Consider the following 22195-nt stretch of genomic DNA (forward strand, 5'->3'; position numbering starts at 1 on the left):
ATTACTCCTAAAAAGATAGCTGTCTGGCATCCTTCTCTGTTTTTGTTTTTTCACTACCAGTACTTTGATTTTCCTTCATGGGACCACCCCTCTCCCACTGTTATTTCATGTGGTTTGAGCAGCAGTCATCCCAGTCCTGGGCAACAGGGGGGACATATTAACCAAGACCCAGCCAATCAGTGCCACAGGATCTGGTTAAGGGATAATCACATGACCCAGGTAGGGCCGATGAGAGTCAGCCCTGGGACTCCAGCTAGAATTACAGGGGAAAAGATGCTTGTTTCTGAGGTTTGCTAAGCTGGTAGATGTCAGCCTGGGGCTGTCAAAGCTCATCTTTGCCACAACATGGGAGAGATGGTTGAGAACAAAGCTGACAGAGGACACAGACACACGTGCACATGTAACATCACTGGAGAAGCTGGATCCAGCCCTGCCTGAAGCCATTTGCCACTGGACTTCCCAATACAGAAGCCAATAAACTATTTCAGTTTTTTGGCTTAAAGCTGCTTGAATTGGATTTCTGCCACTTACAACTAAGAACCCTTACTAATGCTTCATGTTAAAGCACCATAGAAATAAAATTAGTCCCCACAAGTCCGAAACTTTCCTTCTAAAGCCAAAGGTCTCAGGATACTTTTGGAGCTCAACCCCAAAAATACCTGATGGAAACAGCGGGCCTGGGGTCAAATTCTGGCTCCACGAATTTCAAGTTACGTAACATCTCTCAGCCTCAGTCTCATCTATAAAGCCAGGTTGTTGTTTAGATTAAATGGAATAATCCATGTATCATACAATTAGTTCTTATTGTTGCTGCTATTACTGTCAGCCTTTGTTTGGTCGACAAAGAAACTCAAGTTCAGAGAGGCAGCTTGCTAAAGGTCAGATGCTAGACAGCAGCAGAATTCAGACCTGAACCCAAGAATTCTGATTCCCTTGTCCAGAGTTCTTTCCACACAACCCACTTCTAGGGGAAAAGAGGCCTAGAAAATAATGCAAGATGGGAGAGAAACAAGAGTACCCAGGGCACAGACCTGCCTTGGGCCGTGGTTAAGAGTACAGACTCTGGGGACTTCCCCAGCAGTCCAGTGGTTAAGACTCCACACTGCCAATGCAGGAGGCACCAGTTCAGTACCTAATGTGGGAACTACGATCCTGTGTAGTGCAAGGCATGGCCTAAATAAATTTAAAAAAAATTTTTTTAAGAGTATAGATGTTGATGTTCACCTGCCTGGATTTGAATCCTGACTCTAGTACTTATACTTTGGGGTATATTTTTCACTCTGTAAGATGGGTATAACAGGCTCTATTTCAGAGGGTTTTAATTAAATAATACTGATCTTCCTGCTTCCAGCCTGGCCCCCTCATGTCTATTCTATACACAGCAGCCAAAGGAATACCTGTTTCATTGGTAATAAAAGCCAAAAATCTCTGTAATGTCCTGTCAGGCCCCTGCATTTCTGAGAGGTCAGGGTAAGGGAAAGGCCTCTTCGGGCCACCTCCTTCCTGGGTGCAGAGGGATGAGGTCAGGTTTCCAGAGAGGCAAGACAAGAAATGCTCATTAAATCACCTGCCACCACGTCTGTAAGTGACCTTCTGTGGTCACACCACAGGCCACAGGGCCAAACATGCGCCAGTCTCAGACTAATGCTCAATCAGCCAGCACACCCAAAACCCCAACCAGCCAAAACCAAAGTCCTCATAGCAACTCAGCCTTGCCCCTGAGTCCACGGAGGCCCTGGCAGATGTACATCACAGACAAAAGAACAAAGATCCTTTCCTCTAGAAAGTCCCAGATATTTTGACATTTTAGGGGTTGGGAGAGGGGGGAAGTTCCAGAAATCTTTCAAATCCTTTTGGGTCTGAAATTAGATCTCCTCTTTCCTCCCTCCACTGGCAAAAGGGAAGGAGAGATAAAACACAGAGATATTATACATCATCCCAAGCAAGACAGAATCAGAGAGATATGAGCATGACACCCACAAATCCCAGATTCTGAAGCAGATACAGGTGAAGTAAGATAGACTGGGATTTTCTGGTGGGAGAAAAAGACCCTTCCTACCATTAACTTTTCTAGTTCCAATCAGCACCCCCGCCCAACGTATACCTGTTGTGACCTCCTTGCTCCCCGACAAATGTCTCATATTTGAAAGTTCACCCAACACACACATAATGACAACGTACACTCTACCTATTACATGCCTTTTTCCAGAGATGTTCATCTCAGTTCAGAGTTCTCACGTGTATTATGGGGGGTGGGGGGAGGGATAAGAAGTCGGACCTAGTCCATTCCACTTGCCCCAGTGCTGAAGACCTGAGCAAGGGACATCATGGTTTCTACCCAGTCAGTTCGTCTACAATCCTTGCACCAGGGGACACAATCCAGGATTCATTTCCAATTCCTCTCTGTCCCCCACACACTTGAGCCCCAGAGACGCCAAGTAAGAACATAACAACAAATCAAACGTCTCCTTTGCAACCTCTGCCTGCCAAGACTAGCTATCTAATTGCTGTTAATTGCATTAATTGTATAGCTCTGAAGAGTTAAGACTCTTCCTTCTAGCCGAAAGCAGGGTCAGGGAAAGGCATTATGAACAACAAAAGCTCCACACAGCAAAACTCTTCTCTCACGCCCGACCCTAATACCCTCCATGGGTCCACAGTTGGACATAACCGAGAGCCCAGCAGGACAAAGCGGCAAGAAGCAGCTGAGTGGGGACTTCCCTGGTGGTCCAGTGGTTAAGACTCCTCGCTCCCAATGCAAGAGGCCCGGGGTTCAGTTCCTGATCAGGGAACTAGATCCCACGAGCCACAACTAAAGATCCCCCACATATTGCAATGAAGATTGAAGATCCTGAGTGCTGCAACTAAGACTTGGCACAGCCAAAATAAAGATAAATACTGAGAAAAAAAAAAAAAAGTAGCTGACTCTTCTCCATGGCAGGAGAGCCAGAAAGGTCCCCTGGGAACCAGCTCTGGTACCTTACTCTCTGCTCACAGCTAAAACAGCACTCCTCTCCCTGCTTGGTCTCTCCAGCACCCCTTCTCTATTCTTCCGGACCTATGACCCATCTTCCTTCTAGATGGCTCTGGAAAGACCCATCACAGACACCCTTCCCCATCTCCCCTCCCTCCCCTACTCTGGACACAGTAAACGGCTAATTAAACTGCAGACAAGAGCTCCATGGACAAGCAAAATGTCACTGGTCCCAGCTGAGACTAGGCAGAAGTGGGCTGGGGGTGTTCCATGTGATTTCAGGCAAACAGAGCCCAACTCTGGAGAAAACAAACACAATCCGGTAGTTGGGGAGGGAACAGCCCCATCTCCCAAAAAAAGACCCAGGCATCTCTCTTAGCCAACTCCAAGATTTTCAGAGACCTCTCTAGTCACTAGGATAGGCAGCTGAGGCCTCTGCGAACCTCCTCTCAGGAACAACTCCTCCTGCCAGGGACCCCGCAGCGGCAATGCCAATGCTGTTCTTTCAAGGGGCCTCTCTTATACTCGACCTCACCCCACCCAGCATAAGGCTCTGGGCCAAAGCGTGAGGGCTGGGAGCAGCCTCTATCACTGGGAGGCAACCCAGCTGTCAGAAGTGACAGATGTCACCCACGACGCCAAACTTGGCCTGCAGCAACGTCAGAGGCGGGACACAGGAGCCCCAAAGGCTGAGGTCAGGGGTCTCTAACCCCTAAGCAAAGCCTGCGGGCTCAAGGTGAAGGGCTCCCAAGCACATCTCCCAAAATGGAGCGTCAGAGGAGAGGGCTGATCCGCCACAGCAAAAGGGGAGTGGAGCCGCCAAACCCTGGTGGGCGGCGGTGGGGTTAGGGGAGACCCCTGAGGAGGTAGGGACTGGGCTTTCTCTTTTGAGTCCCAGAACATACCTGGTCCCTCCGGCCTCCCCAACATGGACATGCCTGGAACTTCCCCTCAGAGGTCACAGATCAACTTTCTGCAGCGAAGGAGGCGCGCGCAGCAAGGAGCCGGTGAGAAGGCGGGGGGTGCTGGGGTAGCTGTGGGGGCTTCCACCCAGCGCCCTAAGTGGATGAAAAAGTGAAGTCCTGGGAGATGGGAGGGGGCTGGCCCACGCAGACCACCGGCAACAACCCCTCGCCTCCGCCGCAGGGCCTGGCCCGGGCCTTGATGGTTCCCACGGCCGGGGCTGGGAGAAGCAGGAAAGGAAATACCCGGCACTTCAGGTAGCAGTTTCGGGACCAGGTGGTCCGGTCCTACCTGCAGTTCCTGAAATTCTCCCTCCAGCTCGTGCCACTCGCGCTCGCAACGCTCCAGCTGGCCAGACATGGTGCAGTGGTGGTAGGCGGCGGCTGCTCCCGCAGCGTGGCGCGGCAAGCCACCCGCACCCCACGCGTGTCCGCCGGCCAGCCGCCTTCCCAGGGACCAGCTGTTCCTGCGCAGCCCGAGCCACGCGCGCACCTGACGTCACAGCCCCGGCCCAGGCGCCCGCCCCACCCCCTCGCCGGGAGGCAGCCCCCTGCGCACGCGCACGCGCCTCCCCGGTCCCGCCCCCGCGCGCCAGGCGCCCGCGGCGGGGATTGTTGTACCTTTGCGGGAGTTGGCTGGGTCTCTCAGTGTTTCTTTAGAAATGCTTCGGCCTTTAGGGAATCTCTCATGCCCAGCTGGGATGGGGAAGTTGGCCGCAAACCGCATTTGTAGAGCTTATTTTACCTAGATTGTGTGTATTTGGGGTGTCTGGGGTCGGAGGGAGGAAGGAGTTTGCGGAGAAGGAGCGTTGCCTTAACGGAGCCGAAGCCAGCCACGGCCTGAAATGCTAGAACTGACATTGACCATCCAGCAAGGTCGCCGGGCAGGGCGGGGAAGCTCAGAAAGGGCCCTGTCATCTCATATTGTCATTATTTATTGCAACTAATATATCCTAGATCCTGCCCTCTAAGACTCTGGGTAACTCGCTTGACAGCTGTTTCTGTCATTCAAATAACACAACCACCTCATTGCTAATTGAATCCCCTCTCCCGCCTGGTCCTACAAGCACTATCCCTGGCTAGCTTTCCAGGCGTAGCTCCTACTCACCCCTCTTCAGCCACTGTTTTTTAATTCCTGCTTTTGCATGAAATATTCTTCCCCTGTAACTCTTCACTTGGTTTCCTCTTTCTCATCATTCTCTACTTAGTTCAAATGACACCTGTATTAGTTTCCTAGGGCTGCCCTAACTACAAACTGGGTTATATACCACAAACTGGGTGACTTAAACAACAGAAATGTGTTCTCTCATGGTTCTGGAGGCTAGACTTGAGAAATCAAGGAGACAACAAATTCATACTCCTTGGAATCTTGCTTCTTCATAGCTTGTGGTGGTCACCAACCTCAGCAGTCCTTGGCTTGCAGCTTCACCCCCTCCAGCCTCTGCGTTCTGTTGTTACATATGGCTCTCCTTCCCGGCATGCTTGTCTCTGCATGTCCTCTCCTCCTACAAGGACACCGGCCTCCTTGGATTAAGGGCCCACATGCCTCATGGCCAAAAAAACAGAACAGAAACAGAAGTTCTTTGGAAGGAATGATGCTAAAGCTGAAACTCCAGTACTTTGGCCACCTCATGCAAAGCGTTGACTCATTGGAAAAGACTCTGATGCTGGGAGGGATTGGGGGCAGGAGGAGAAGGGGACGACAGAGGATGAGATGGCTGGATGGCATCACCGACTTGATGGATGTGCGTTTGAGTGAACTCCGGGAGTTGGTGATGGACAGGGAGGCCTGGCATGCTGCAATTCATGGGGTCTCAAAGAGTCGGACACGACTGAGCGACTGAACTGAACTGAATATTATAATAAATTCAACAAAGACTTTAAAAACGGTCCACATGAAAAAAATGGAGGGGGGGGAGGTTGAAAAGGGAAGGGACATATGCATACTTATGTCTGATTCACGTTGTTGTACAGCAAAAACCAACATATCTTAAAGCAATTATCCTCCAATTAAAATAATTTTTTTAAAGTGGAAGGCTCTGGGTACCCTGGACTCATGTTCACACTTGGCCATGGGCTGGAACAGATGAACAGATGTCCCCTTCACAAAGGGCTTGCCAGTCACCACAGTCCCCACCATGCTCAATTGTACTGCCCCAGCTTATTTCATGTGGACTGGAGACTGTTGAGTTTGAGAATTCTGATATAAAGTGTCATGAAGTTTGGAAACCTGTATAAATCACACACATGGTGGAAAAAAAACAGAAAACAGTTTATTTAATTGGGGTTAGTAGATAAAAAAGGAAACCCAGTGCCTTGAAGGATGAATTAAATGTCACCAAGCAGGAGGAGAAGGGGACGACAGAGGATGAGACGGCTGGATGGCATCAACGACTCAAGGGACACAAGTTTGAGCAAACTCCGGGAGATAGTGAAGGACAGGGATGCCTGGCATGCTGTAATCCATGGGATCGCAGAGTTGGACAAGACTGAGCGACAGAACAATGACAACAAGCAGAGGAATTTGGAAGAAGATCCCGCTTTACCTATGCTTGCAGTCATTCAGTTCTGGGTGGAAGAGGCTGGCCCTGCCCACCCCAGGTAGAGTTGGGCAAGTACACCTTGTCCACTTGCTGGCCATGGTCAGGTTGCAAATCTTAGGAACTGTTCTCCATGGGGTCAGGACTCCAAATGATTATTCATAAGCCCCTCTGTAGATGGCGCAGGCTGTTCACCCCATCAGTGTAGCCCCTTAGGTACCAGAAGTATCAGATCTTACCTGGCTGTCCCCACCATCGCCAACCTCCCACCCCGCCCCCAACCCCCTGTCCCAGTTTCTGCCCAAAGAGCTTTCAAACTCACTCATCAGCTTCCTGGGGCTGGATCTGCCTCTTCTTAAGAACTTTGAGCATGATAGATGAAAACAGTTGCAAGAGTATCCTGTGTTGTATCTGTGTTGCAAGAGTATCCTCCCCACTTCTTCCCCACATCACCAGGGGGAAATATCTTCTATTTGTTCATTGCCCTCTCATGATGTACTCTGCATATAAGTTAAATAAGCAGGGTGACAATATATAGCCTTGACGTACTCCTTTTCCTATTTGGAACCAGTCTGTTGTTCCATGTCCAGTTCTAACTGTTGTTGCTTCCTGACCTGCATACAAATTTCTCAAGAGGCAGATCAAGTGGTCTGGTATTCCCATCTCCTTCAGAATTTTCCACAGTTTATTGTGATGCACACAGTCAAAGGCTTTGGCATAGTCAATAAAGCAGAAATAGATGTTTTCCCAGAACTCTCTTGCTTTTTCCATGATCCAGAGGATGTTGACAATTTGATCTCTGGTTCCTTTGCCTTTTCTAAAACCAGCTTGAACATCAGGAAGTTCATGGTTCACGTATTGCTGAAGCCTGGCTTGGAGGATTTTGAGCATTACTTTACTAGCGTGTGAGATGAGTGCAATTGTGCGGTAGTTTGAGCATTCTTTGGCATTGCCTTTCTTTGGGATTGGACTGAAAAGTGCAGAGTACATCATGAGAAACGCTGGACTGGAAGAAGCACAAGCTGGAATCAAGATTGCTGGGAAAAATATCAATAACCTCAGATATGCAGATGACACCACCCTTATGGCAGAAAGTGAAGAGGAACTAAAAAGCCTCTTGATGAAAGTAAAAGTGGAGAGTGAAAAAGTTGGCCTAAAGCTCAACATTCAGAAAACAAAGATCATGGCATCTGGTCCCATCACTTCATGGGAAATAGACGGGGAAACAGTGGAAACAGTGTCAGACTTTATTTTTTGGGGCTCCAAAATCACTGCAGATGGTGACTGCAGCCATGAAATTAAAAGACACTTACTCCTTGGAAGGAAAGTTATGACCAACCTAGATAGCATATTCAAAAGCAGAGACATTACTTTGCCAACAAAGGTCCGTTTAGTCAAGGCTATGGTTTTTCCTGTGGTCATGTATGGATGTGAGAGTTGGACTGTGAAGAAGGCTGAGCACCGAAGAATTGATGCTTTTGAACTGTGGCGTTGGAGAAGACTCTTGAGAGTCCCTTGGACTGCAAGGAGATCCAACCAGTCCATTCTGAAGGAGATCAGCCCTGGGATTTCTTTGGAAGGAATGATGCTAAAGCTAAAACTCCAGTACTTTGGCCACCTTATGCGAAGAGTTGACTCATTGGAAAAGACTCTGATGCTGGGAGGGATTGGTGGCAGGAGGAGAAGGGGATGCCAGAGGATGAGATGGCTGGATGGCATCACCGACTCGATGGACGTGGGTCTGGGTGAACTCCGGGAGTTGGTGACGGACAGGGAGGCCTGGCATGCTGCAATTCATGGGGTTGCAAAGAGTCGGACACGACTGAGCGACTGAACTGACCTGAACTGAGGAAGGACCCAAGATTCTGTAATTCTACAAGCTCCCAGCCAATACTACTGGTCCAAGGACCACACTTGCAATAGCAAGAGACCAAGGTGCATAGAGGTGAAAAGACTATCCCCGAATCATCCAGCTACTGGTGGTGGTGTTACTTACGCATTGCAGGATGCCAAGAGCCTATTCTACAGAAATAGCAGCTGCCCAATGAGAAGTGAAAATTCTAGGGACTTTTCCTTCATCTGCTTCCCACAAATGCCCTTGCTGAAAATAGTCCCTGAAATTGTAACAAGCAATTTGTGCAAAGATGGTTATAGCAGCATTTTTCAAATCAGTCACACACTGGAAGCATCCCAAGTGCCCCACAACAGGGAAATGGTTAAGTAAGCTATAGTTTGCAGTGGTTAGGACTGAGTACTTTCACTGTGGTGGCTGGGGTCCAATTCCTGTTTGGGGAATGAAGATCCCACAAGGCAGGCAGTGCCACAAAAAAATTAAAAAGTGCAAAAACAAAACAAAAAAGATATAGTCTTTCTATTTCATATAATATTACATGGCTGTTAAAAATCGCTATTGGAACTAAATGAATACCTTTAAACAGGTATATTAAATCATGTGAAGTAAGAAAGTTGTGCCCCAAAATACTGTGTATATACTGATTGAAGTTATATGATCATTCATGTATGCTAAAAAAGACTGGGTGAATTTAGTATAACAGAAATAGTCCATAATAAAAACTGATGGCATCTTTTCTTCCTGAAATGTTCAGGTATTTGATAGAAATTTTACATCCCTATCTTTATGTTCATGGGTTTATAATGTAAGCAGTATTATCTATTAAAATTCATTTGTTTAATATTTTCTATCCAGGTAGCAAAATGCCGTTTATGTCTTTATTCAGTTATTTGCATTTCTGGGCCTATCTGGGACTGTAAAGTCCTGGCTGGCTGGGGCTGTGTGGTTTACTAGTCAACCTGAGTTCAAATCTCTTGCCATTTGCCAGATAGGTGACCCCGAGTACATAACTGGCCTTCTCTGTAAACTGAAGTTTGCTCTCATAGGATTGTTGTGAGGACTAAATGTAATATGTAGATGAAGTGCCTGATATGTAAGTACCCGAAAGCACTAACTTTATAAAGCTGGGTCTTAAAAAACTAACAGGACTTCCCTGGTGGTCCCGTGGTTAAGACTCTGCGCTTCCACTGCAGAGGGCACATGTTCCATCCTTGGCAGGAGAGCTAAAGATCACATGCCTTGAGGTGCAGCCAAAAAAAAAAAATTGGGGGATACTTTAGAAGAAGCTGAAGTTGAACGGTTCTATGAAGACCTATAAGACCTTTTAGAACTAACACCCAAAAAAGATGTCCTTTTCATTATAGGGGACTGGAATGCAAAAGTAGGAAGTCAAGAAACACCTGGAGTAACAGGCAAATTTGACCTTGGAATACGGAATGAAGCAGGGCAAAGACTAATAGAGTTTTGCCAAGAAAATGCACTGGTCATAACAAATACCCTCCTCCAACAACACAAGAGAAGACTCTACACATGGACATCACCAGATGGTCAACACCAAAATCAGATTGATTATATTCTTTGCAGCCAAAGATGGAGAAGCTCTATACAATCAACAAAAGCAAGACCAGGAGCTGACTGTGGCTCAGATCATGAACTCCTTATTGCCAAATTCAGACTGAAATGGAAGAAAGTAGGGAAAACCACTAGACCATTCAGGTATGACCTAAATCAAATCCTTTATGATTATACAATGGAAGTAAGAAATAGATTTAAAGGCCTAGATCTGATGGATAGAGTGCCTGATGAACTATGGAATGAGGTTCATGACATTGTACAGGAGACAGGGATCAAGACCATCCCCATGGAAAAGAAATGCAAAAAAGCAAAATGGCTGTCTGGGGAGGCCTTACAAATAACTGTGAAAAGAAGAGAAGCAAAAAGCAAAGGAGAAAAGGAAAGATATAAGCATCTGAATGCAGAGTTCCAAAGAATAGCAAGAAGAGATAAGAAAGCCTTCCTCAGCGATCATTGCAAAGAAATAGAGGAAAACAATAGAATGGGAAAGACTAGAGATCTCTTCAAGAAAATTAGAGATAACAAGGGGACATTTCATGCAAAGATGGGATCAATAAAGGACAGGAATGGTATGGACCTAACAGAAGCAGAAGATATTAAGAAGAGGTGGCAAGAATACACAGAAGAACTATACAAAAAAGATCTTCACGACCCAGATAATCACGATGGTGTGATCACTGACCTAGAGCCAGACATCCTGGAATGTGAAGTCAAGTGGGCCTTAGAAAGCATCACTACAAACAAAGCTAGTGGAGGTGATGGAATTCCAGTTGAGCTAGTTCAAATCCTGAAAGATGATGCTGTGAAAGTGCTGCACTCAATATGCCAGCAAATTTGGAAAACTCAGCAGTGGCTACAGGACTGGAAAAGGTCCGTTTTCATTCCAATCCCAAAGAAAGGCAATGCCAAAGAATGCTCAAACTACCGCACAATTGCACTCATCTCACACGCTAGTAAAGTAATGCTCAAAATTCTCCAAGCCAGGCTTCAGCAATACGTGAACCACGAACTTCCTGATGTTCAAGCTGGATTCAGAAAACGCAGAGGAACCAGAGATCAAATTGCCAACAACCGCTAGATCATGGAAAAAGCAAGAGAGTTCCAGAAAAACATCTATTTCTGCTTTATTGACTATGCCAAAGCCTTTGACTGTGTGCATCACAATAAATTATGGAAAATTCTGAAAGAGATGGGAATACCAGACCACCTGACCTGCCTCTTGAGAAACCTGTATGCAGGTCAGGAAGCAACAGTTAGAACTGGACATGGAACAACAGACTGGTGCCAAATAGGAAAAGGAGTATGTCAAGGCTGTATATTATCACCCTGATTGTTTAACTTATATGCAGAGTACATCATGAGAAATGATGGACTGGAGGAAATACAAGCTGGAATCAAGATTGCCAGGAGAAATATCAATAACCTCAGATATGCAGATGACACCACCCTTATGGCAGAAAGTGAAGAGGAACTAAAAAGCCTCTTGATGAAAGTGAAAGTGGAGAGTGAAAAAGTTGGCCTAAAGCTCAACATTCAGAAAACGAAGATCATGGCATCCGGTCCCATCACTTCATGGGAAATAGATGGGGAAACAGTGGAAACAATGTCAGACTTTATTTTTTGGGGCTCCAAAATCATTGCAGATGGTGACTGCAGCCATGAAATTAAAAGACGCTTACTCCTTGGAAGGAAAGTTATGACCAAGCTAGATAGCATATTCAAAAGCAGAGACATTACTTTGCCAACAAAGGTCCGTCTAGTCAAGGCTATGGTTTTTCCTGTGGTCATGTATGGATGTGAGAGTTGGACTGTGAAGAAGGCTGAGCACCGAAGAATTGATGCTTTTGAACTGTGGCGTTGGAGAAGACTCTTGAGAGTCCCTTGGACTGCAAGGAGATCCAACCAGTCCATTCTGAAGGAGATCAGCCCTGGGATTTCTTTGGAGGGAATGATGCTGAAGTTGAAACTCCAATACTTTGGCCACCTCATGCGAAGAGTTGACTCATTGGAAAAGACTCTGATGCTGGGAGGGATTGGTGGCAGGAGGAGAAGGGGACACCAGAGGATGAGATGGCTGGATGGCATCACTGACTCAATGGACGTGAGTCTGAGTGAACTCTGGGAGTTGGTGATGGACAGGGAGGCCTGGCGTGCTGCAATTCATGGGGTCGAGAAGAGTCAGACACGACTGAGCGACTAAACTGAACTAAGATATACCAACAGAGCTGCAAAGAAAATTTCCATTTACTCTTCTTCACTCCTTTTCCCCTTATGTTGACAATTTACATAACCATGACATCTTTATCAAAACGAAGAAATGAACGTAGGTATATGACTATGAACTAAATTCCAAAATTTATTCAGGTTTTATCAGTCTTTCCACTGATGTCCATTTTCTGTTCTGCAATTCAATCTGACACTACATTTAAGTATCATGTCTCTATGGTCTCCTGGTCTGTGATAGTATCTCAGTCTCTCCTTGTTTTTTCATGGTCTTGACAGTTTTGAAGAGTAAACTATATATTTTTAGTAATAATAGTTTTATTGAGCTGTCATGATGATTAATTTTATGTGTCAACTGACTGAGCCAGATAGGCTGATATCCAGCTAAACATCATTTGGGTGTGTCTGCGAAGGTCTCTCCAGAAGAGATTATTTGGATCAGTAAACTGAGTAAAGCAGATTGTCTTCCCCAATATAAGAGCCCCAGCCAATCCACTGAAGGTCTAAATAGAACAAAAAGGTAGGGGAAGACAGCATTCTCTCTCCCTCTGCCTGATCCATTAAGTCTCCTGCCCTGGGACTAGGATTTACACCTTATCAGTTCTCTTGGTTCTAAAGCCTTCAGCTCAAGGGACTTACCTAGTGGTCTGGTGGTTAAGAATCCACCTACCAATTCAGGAAACCCGGGTTTGATCCCTGGTGATTGAACAAAGATCCCACATACTGACGAGCAGCTAAATCCATGTGCTTCAGTAACACTGAAGCCCAAGCACCACAACTAGAGAGTCCACGAGCTTTTAACGAAAGATCCCACAAGAGGCAACTAAGATCCGACACAGCCAAATAACAATAAAATAAATAAATACTTTAAAAAAGAAATAAATCCTTTAGTTCAGACTCAGTGCAGTTCAGTTCAGTTGCTCAGTCGTGTCCAACTCTTTGCGACCCCATGGACCACAGCACACCAGGCCTCCCTGTCCATAACCAACTCCCAGAGTTTACTCAAACTCATGTCCATTGAATCAGTGATGCCATCCAACCATCTCATCCTCTGTCGTCCCCTTCTCCTCCTGCCCCTAATCCCTCCCAGCATCAGAGTCTTTTCCAATGAGTCAACTCTTCGCATGAGGTGGCCAAAGTACTGGAGTTTCAGCTTCAGCATCAGTCTTTCCAATGAACACCCAGGACCGATCTCCTTTAGGATGGACTGGTTGGATCTCCTTGCAGTCCAAGGGACTCTCAAGAGTCTTCTCCAACACCACAGTTCAAAAGCATAAATTCTTAGGCACTCAGCTTTCTTTATAGTCCAACTCTCACATCTATACATGACCACTGGAAAAACCATAGCTTTGACTAGACAGACCTTTGTTGGCAAAGTAATGCCTCTGCTTTTTTAATATGCTGTCTAGGTTGGTCATAACTTTTCTTCCAAGGAGCAAGCATCTTTTAATTTCATGGCTGCAGTCACCATCTGCAGTTCAGACTGGAATTACACATTTTGCGTGTCAATTCACCTGTTGATGGAAATTTGATTTTTCCCCTACTTTTTGATTATTATGAATAATGCTCCTATAAACATTCCTGCACAAGGTTTTGTGTGGACTTACTGTTTTCTTTCGGAGAAGGCAATGGCACCCCACTCCAGTACTCTTGCCTGGAAAATCCCATGGACCGAGGAGCCTGGAAGGCTGCAGTCCATGGGGTCGCTAAGAGTCGGCCACGACTGAGTGACTTCACTTTGACTTTTCACTTTCATGCATTGGAGAAGGAAATGGCAACCCACTCCAGTGTTCTTGCTTGGAGAATCCCAGGGACCGGGGAGCCTGGTGGGCTGCCGTCTATGGGGTCACACAGAGTCGGACACGACTGAAGTGACTTAGCAGCAGCAGCACTGTTTTCTCTTTGTATTCCACTTAGGAGTGGAATGGCTGGGTCAGATAGTTACTTTGTTTAATATTTTGAGGAAGCAACAAACTCTTTTCCCCAGTGGCTGCATTTTACAGCCTCACCAGCAAAGTATTTGTTTTTTAGTCATTCAGGCATGTCTGACTCTTTGTGACTCTATGGGCTATGTAGCCCACCAGCCTCTTCTGTCCATGGGATTTTCCAGGCAAGAATATTGGAGTGGGTTGCCATGTCTTTCTCCAAGCAAAGTATTAGGGTTTGGATTTCTCCACATCCTGGTCCACAGTTGTTAAGAGTCTGTGTTTTTCATTTTAGCCATCCTTATGATTTTGTGTGAAGTGTATCTCACTGTGGCTTTAATTTTGCATTTACCTAATAGCATATTAAAAAGCAGAGACATTACTTTGCCAACAAAGGTCCGTCCAGTCAAGCCTATGGTTTTTCCAGTGGTCATGTATGGATGTGAGAGTTGGACTGTGAAGAAAACTGAGTGCCTAAAAATTGATGCTTTTGAACTGTGGTGTTGGAGAAGACTCTTGAGAGTCCCTCGGACTGCAAGGAGATCCAATCAGTCCATCCTAAAGGAAATCAGTCCTGAATATTCATTGGAAGGAATGATGCTGAAGCTGAAACTCCACTACTCTGGCCACCTGATGCAAAGAACTAACTCATTGGAAGAGACCCTGATGCTGGGAAAGATTAAAGGCGGGAGGAGAAGGGGACGACAGAGGATGAGATGGCTGGATGGCATGACTGACTCGATGGACATGTGTTTGGGTGAACTCTGGGAGTTAGTGATGGATAAGGAGGCCTGGTGTGCTGCGATTCATGAGGTCGCAAAGAGTCGGAAACGACTGAATGACTGAACTGAACTGAACTGAACTGAATGGCTAAGAATGTTGAGTGTGTTTTCATGTGCTCATTTCCATTGGCAGGCATATCTTCTTTCAGAGAAATGCCTATTCTAATCCTTTGTTTATATTTTTAAAAGAAGGAATGGGATCCTCAAGACAAGTAGAAGAGTTGTCTTTACATTTTATTTTTACTTTTAGGCTGCACTGTGCCCCACTCAGGGATCTTAGTTCCCCAACCAGGGATTGAACACAGGCCTTTTGCAGTGAAAGGATGGAATCCTAACCACTGGACCTCCAGGAAATTCCCTAGAAGCCAAGTTCTGGGTACTAGATATGTGTTCATCACTATGGAATGTCACTACTCTCCTCTCTCAGCTGACAGATCTGGGGACTGACTGCACTTATAAATTTTAACTCTATAAGTATTGAAAGGGCTTCCCTGGTGGCTCAGTGGTAAAGAATCTACCAGCAATGCAGAGGCCCAGGTTTGATCCCTGGGTTGGGAGATCCCCTGGAGGAGGGCATGGCAACTCACTACTCCAGTATTCTTGCCTGGAGAATTCCATAGACAGACGATCCTGGTGGGTTATGGTCCATAGGGTCGCAGAGAGTGGGACACGACTGAAGTGACCAAGAAGCAGCAGCAAGTATTGAACCCCATGACTCCACACCAATATCCACTTCTAGTCTACAGGGTTCATTCCAGTTTTTCTCTTTTCCAGATCTGCTATTCCCCTCACCAACAGTGGGAAATCTATCTCCTGTCATTTTTAGTATATTTACTTTTTCGATCATTTCTCCTCATATGTAACCAATCTCCCATCTCCACCACCTATCCTCTCCCATCTTGAAGCCAACCTTACCCCAAATAAGTGATTTTGCACTTTTTTTTTTTTTGGCTGCACCGCACAGCACATGGGATCCTAGGTCCCCAACCAGGGGTGGAACCCACATCCCCTGCATTGGAAGTGCAGAGTCCTAACCACCAGACCAGTATGGAAGTCCCAATAAGTGTGTCATTTTTAGAAATATTCTCTTTATTGATTTACTTATTTGGCTCCACCAGGTCTTATTTATGACATGTGGGATCTAGTTCCCTGACCAGGGGTGGAACCCAGATGCCCTGCATTGGGAGTTCAGAGTCTTAACCACTGGACCAATAAGTTTATCTTAATGAGAGAGATGATGAGCACGTTAATTTCTTTCTCTGACTTGATGTCCAGATTAAAATGTCTTTTTTTTTTTTTTGTACAGAAACTCCAAAGGCTATTACTAACAAGATGGGTGTGGAAGGAAGTGCTTGGTAAAGATTTAGAAACCGAACACTTCCTCAGTTCAGTTCAGTCGCTCAGTCGTGTCCGACTCTTTGCGACCCCATGAATCGCAGCACACCAGGCCTCCCTGTCCATCACCAACTCCCGGAATTCACTCAGACTCACGTCCATCGAGTCAGTGATGCCATCCAGCCATCTCATCCTCTGTCGTCCCCTTCTCCTCCCACCCCCAATCCCTCCCAGCATCAGAGTCTTTTCCAATGAGTCAACTCTTCGCATGAGGTGGCCAAAGTATTGGAGTTTCAGCTTTAGTATCATTCCTTCCAAAGAAATCCCAGGGCTGAAACACTTCCTAATTCACCTCAAAAGCCATCTAAGAATATTTGAGATGTGTATTTATTATTAGACATCTTGGCTGTCTTCATTTGTTGCAGACACAGAAAGCCCTACATCCTGGGGCCCAGCCAAGTCTGTTATTTTGAGGGCCCTTCATCAAGCAACAGGAAGAAAACACCCACTGTCTTTGACGTATTTGAAGAATTAAGTCTGACAGTCCCCCAGTGAAACCATATTTACCAGGTTCTTTTGTGTAATGGTGGATATTGGAGGAAGATTGAAGGTAGTGGGAAATTCACCAGAATATTTTCCCATCATCAGGGCAAGTGTTGGCTACTTTTTGTTTTCCCTTTTGGCTTGCCATTGAGCCAGGAAGATTAAATCTTATTTAATTGCGCCACCTGCTGACAATGTTTCAGAATTTCTTTTTCTTCCAACAAAAGGCAAAAATCAGCAAAGATTTATTCAGTCTTTTTCTCTTCCGCCTGGAAAACTACTACTCACAGAGCTGGGGTGGTAGAAATATGTCAGCGTTGTTCTTTAATGAAACAAACTTTTGCTTTCCACAGTTTCAACAATGAGACTACATTACGTTTTTATTGTGACATATGACATATACAGAAACGTGCATAAAATGTATATGTATGGTTTAAATAATAATCATAAAGAGAATCTGCATAAGATCCAGGTCAAGAATAAGATGTTTTCAACAACAATAACAATAAAAATGAATAAGGAGGACTTCCCCGGCGGACCAGGGGCTAAGACTTCATCATACCAATGCAGGGGGCTGGGGTTCTAGTCTTGGTCAGGGAACTAGATCCCACGTGCAGCAACTAAAGATCCTGCATGCCGCAATGAAGAGCAAATATCCTGGGGGCTGCAACTAAGACCCAGTGCAGCCAAATGAATAAAAAATAATAAAATGTGATATGCTATACAACGGAATATTATTCAGCCATAAAATGGAATGAAAGGAGTCAGTACAAAATGCCACAACCATGTGATTCCATTTATATGAAATGTCCAGAATAGGCAAATCCACAGCAACAGAAATTAGGTTAGTGGTTTCCAGGGAAGAGGGGTAGAGGAAAGAGAGATGGACTGCTAATGGGGACAAGGTTTTTTGGAGTGATGAAAATGTTCTGGACACATTACAAATCACTGAATTTTATAAAGAGTGAATTTTATGGCAGGTGACACACCTGAATTAATTTGTCACAAATAACATATATTTTATTAGAAAGGGTTGTTTGTTTGTTTGTTTGGCCACACCTTGCGGCATGAGGGATCTTAGATCAAAACCCATGCCCCCTGCAGTGGAAGCCCAAAGTCTAAATTTGTGCATACCCACTGTATATCAAACACCATGCTAGGTACTGGGGTGACAATAATGAGCAAAGCTAGATAGGGGTCCTATTCATATGCGGTATACATAGTGTTAAATATTACATCACACGAAAGATATTCAAAGATCTTCAAAAGGAAGGCAATAGCCAATTCATAGCACAAGACTTCAAATTATTTATGCCTAGTAGAATTTTGTTACGATTAAGAAAACCTCTATATCTCATTTCTCCGTTGAAGGAATCTGATGCCTGCCCCCGCTGCACCACCATAAGGGTAACAGACCTCAAATATGGAATGGAAAATACGAAAGCATCAAGGTACATATATGCTTAATTCTTTCCTGCTTTTTATTGGGGGAAATTTTTTCAAAAGAAGGAAAGGAGGAAGGAAGGAAAGGAAATTTCATTTTCTGTGAAATATGCATACAGAAAGGAGCAGGGACCTCTCTGGTGGTCCATCAGTCAAGAACCCACCATCAATGCTGGGGACATGGGTTCGATCCCTGGTGGCGGAACTAAGATTCCACATTCGGGGGGGGCAACTAAGTCTGTAGCCACTAGAGAAGGCCTCACACTGCAATGAAGACCCAGCACAGCCAAAATTTTTTTAAAAAGAAAAGAGTAGAAAACATTTTGTATAGTTTAACAAAGAATTATGAGGTGAACATCCATGTAACTACCACCCAAGTCAAGAAATAGAATATCACCAGCTCTCGGGTGTTAATTTCCAATTGCAATCTCCTTCTTTTCCACAGAAGGAGAAGGTTCCACTTCTAACCACAGTCCTAACTTTTTGTGGTAATTTCTTTACCTTCCCTTGTGGTTTTCCCACGTATCTTTGCCTCCCTACATAACATACTTTTGTTTTTCCTAGTTTGGAACTTTTATAAGTGAAATGATTTGTTTCTGATTCATTTTTATGCCTCTTGTGCTCAGTATGATGTTTTTAAGAGTCACCTGTATTACATGGACTATAATTTATTTTCACTGCTGTGACATTCTATGGAATAAGTAGTACACAAGTGATATACCTGTGCTATCACGGATAAACATTCAGGTCATTTCCTGTTTGGGGTTTGAAGAACAACGCTGGAAAGGGCATTTGGGTACATTTATCCTGGTACCTAGCCAGGAGTTAATTGCTAGAAGCAAGGTTACTCATGACTTTAGATCTCAGCCAACATAGTTCACGCTCTCTAAGTGTTTAGACTCTCCTGCTTTTTTTGAAATACCTTTGAAAAGTGTATTTCATATGGCTGGTAGCTTAAAAAGATTCTAAGTGGGCTTTCATGAAAGCTGCTATTGGGCTGTTTGAAATGGGGAGACAAGTGCCACTTGCCAGAAAAAGCACTTCAAAGAATTTAACATCTGCTCAGCGCCTCTCAGCTCTCAGCTCTGTTTGACAACAGTGCAAACATCACCATTCATACATCTTCCACACACCTTCCATGGGAACAGTTGTTAACCTGTGATAGCAGCTACGCCTTCACAAACAGTATTTCAAGTAATCCTTACAAAATCCTGAGAGGTAGGTGCTCTTAACTGTGTATTTTAGAGATGAGGCAACTGAGAGCCAGAGTAATAGCTGTTCAGAGTGTCCAGTAAATTCCAGTGCAGGGGGTTGTAGCTCAGGTTATTTCTTTTCATCACACCTTAGCATGGGAATCTGAGAGTGCACGTTGTAGAGAAAATTTTGTTGTAAAGGACTCACTGTAACTAGATCCGCAGAGCACTGCATACGCCATAGGCAAAGCATATGTCCTACTTCTTCATTTGGGATTGGATCATGTAGCTTATTTTGATCAACATGATTAAAGGTTTATAAAGCACTTGAATGAGGGAATTCCCTGGCAGTCCAGTGGTTAAGACTCCATGCTTCCATTGCCAGGGGGCTCAGATTTCATCCCTGGTCAGGGAACTAAGATCCCACATGCTGCAAGGCGTAGCCAAAAGTAAATACATAAACTGAGCTTATGTTTTAAAAAGTGCTGTATATGTATATGTATGAAGGTGTGTGTTAGTTGCTTAGTTGTGTCTCTTTGCAACCTGATAGGCTGTAGCCCACCAGGCTCCTATGTTCATGGAATCCTCCAGGCAAGAATATTGGAATGGGTTGCCATTCCCTTCTCCAGGGAATTTCCGCGACCCATGGATCTAACCTGGGTCTCCTGAGTTGCAAGCAGATTTTTTACCATCTCAGGCACCAGAGAAGCCCCCACATATATGTATACATATATATATATAATATATACAGATATATATTACATATATATCTGTATATAATATATAATATCTGTAGGATGTTTGGACTCCAAAGCCAAAAAATATTAACTAGCTTTACAGAAAAGGTTTGCCCAATTCACCCCCTGGCTCGGGGGAAGAGGGTTCACTTTCCCTAGACAAAAGGGAAGCTAACATACTTGGAGATCTGCCATCAAGGAGGAAAGCAGGGGGTGGCAGGGTGTTGAATTTCAGTAGCAACCAGTAGTGTGTCAACCAGGGAACCACAGCCCCCATTCTACCTGCCCCTATTATCACGGCCCAGGACTGTCTGAGGCTCAGGACAAAGACAGTATCAATCAAACACAATGAAAATATCACCATAGAAAACGAAGTAGGTTGGGGCAAGGGACTGGTTTTCAACCATTCACCAGACTTGAAAGGCTGGATAAAGTTATTCTCTTGATACCTCTTTTGTCATCTTTTGAAGAGCCAGGGATGATAAAAATTGTCCTTTATTCAGCCATCCATTTATTCAACAAGTATTTATTAAGGACCTCCTGGGAACTGTATTCATTTGCTAGGGCTGCTGCCATCACAAAGTAACCACCAACTGAGGTAGCTTACCCAACAGAAGTTGATTGTCTCACAGTTTTGGAGGCTAGATGTCTGAAATCAAGGTGTCAGCAGGGCTGGTTCCTCCTGGAGGCTCTGAGGGAAGGTCTGTCCCATGACCTTATCCCACCTTCTGCTGGTTTGTCTGCATTTTTTTTTTTTTTTTTTGCTGTGCCCCGTCTTAGTTGCAACACTCTGAATCTTCCATTCTGGTTCCATCAGGACCTTTGGTTACTGCATGTGAAGTCTTGGTTGTGGTATGCAGGATCTAGCTCTCTGACCAGGGATCAAACCTGGATTTGGAGCTCCAAGTCTTAGCTCCTGGACCACAAGGGAAGTCCCTGCCTGCATCTGTAGTGTTCCCTGGCTTGTGGACAGGGTTTCCCCAATGGCTCAGTGGTAAAGAATCTGCCTGCAGTGCAGGAGACACAGGAGATTTGGGTTCAATCCTGGTCAGGAAGATTCCCCTGGAGGAGGAAATGGCAACCCACTCCAGTATTCTTGTCTGGAAAATCCCATAGACAGAGGAGTCTGGCGGGCTACAGTCCATGGGGTCCCAAAGAGTTCTCCCTGTTCAGTCAATTGCTGTGGTCTAAAAGTCACCTTCTAGATATCCCTGGTGGTCCAGTGGTTAAGACTCTACGCTTCCACCGCCAGGGTCGAGGGCTGGATCCCTGATCAGGGAACTAAGATCTCACATGCCTTGGCTCAGCCAGAAGATTAAAAAATGAAAAAAAAACATTAAAGTTTAATTTTTTTAAAAAAAGTCACCTTCTGCCTCATCCCATGCCAACAGAGCAAATTCATGAAAACACAATGGTTCCTGGCCACTGGATTTGGATCCAACCTCCCTGGCCTTTGCATCTAGACCTCGTCACTCCCAATCTACCCCACTCTGTTCAAAGGACACAACCTTCCATGTCATTTCCTCCCTTCTACTTTAGTCTTTAATCAAGACAGTGTCTGGAATCATTTTACACTGTCATGCTTACCTCCAAGATTTTGCCCAGGCTATTTCTATAGCTTAAGCCCACCCTGTCTTTCCGAGTGTGAATTCATCAAGGACAGGGGCTGAATTATATTCATCTTTTAATCTCCAGTATCCAGCACAACGTATATATAAAAAAAAAACACGTTTTCCACAAACATCTATGGAATCAAGCTGATGAACTGACACTGGGGACTTCCAAAACATTTATAACTTCTATGACACAAAAGCACACTTACTTCTATGCAGATTTGTTTCTTCTTTCCTGGTTCCTATTCAGCATATCTTCCTGACAATTAATTTCCTGACTGGGATTCCTGACTAGGACCTTTACGTGGGTGAGAATAAGTGCTCTTCATTTTTTAAACACTCATTTTCAACCTGGCCACACAGGAGGCACTAAAATGTGCCTTTTTTTCTTTTTTAAAATTTATTTGGCTGCACCTGGTCTTAGCTGTGATATGTAGGCTCTAGTTCCCTGACCAGGGGTTGAACCTGGGGCTCTTGCACTGAGAGCACGGAATCTTA

At 45.0% G+C, this 22195-nt stretch overlaps 1 protein-coding gene across 1 annotated transcript in view; it reads right to left on the reverse strand.

The window, feature by feature from the left end:
* The window catches only part of TMEM120B (transmembrane protein 120B), a 46002-nt gene extending 41597 nt beyond the window's left edge, over positions 1 to 4405 (reverse strand). The window contains 1 exon segment of the mRNA NM_001101908.2: positions 4229 to 4405. Coding sequence (NP_001095378.1) covers positions 4229 to 4297 — 69 coding nt within the window. The 5' untranslated portion in view covers positions 4298 to 4405.
* Positions 4406 to 22195: the final 17790 nt, after the last annotated feature.

Source organism: Bos taurus, chromosome 17 (assembly GCF_002263795.3).
Source record: "Bos taurus isolate L1 Dominette 01449 registration number 42190680 breed Hereford chromosome 17, ARS-UCD2.0, whole genome shotgun sequence".
Lineage (NCBI taxonomy): Eukaryota > Metazoa > Chordata > Mammalia > Artiodactyla > Bovidae > Bos > Bos taurus.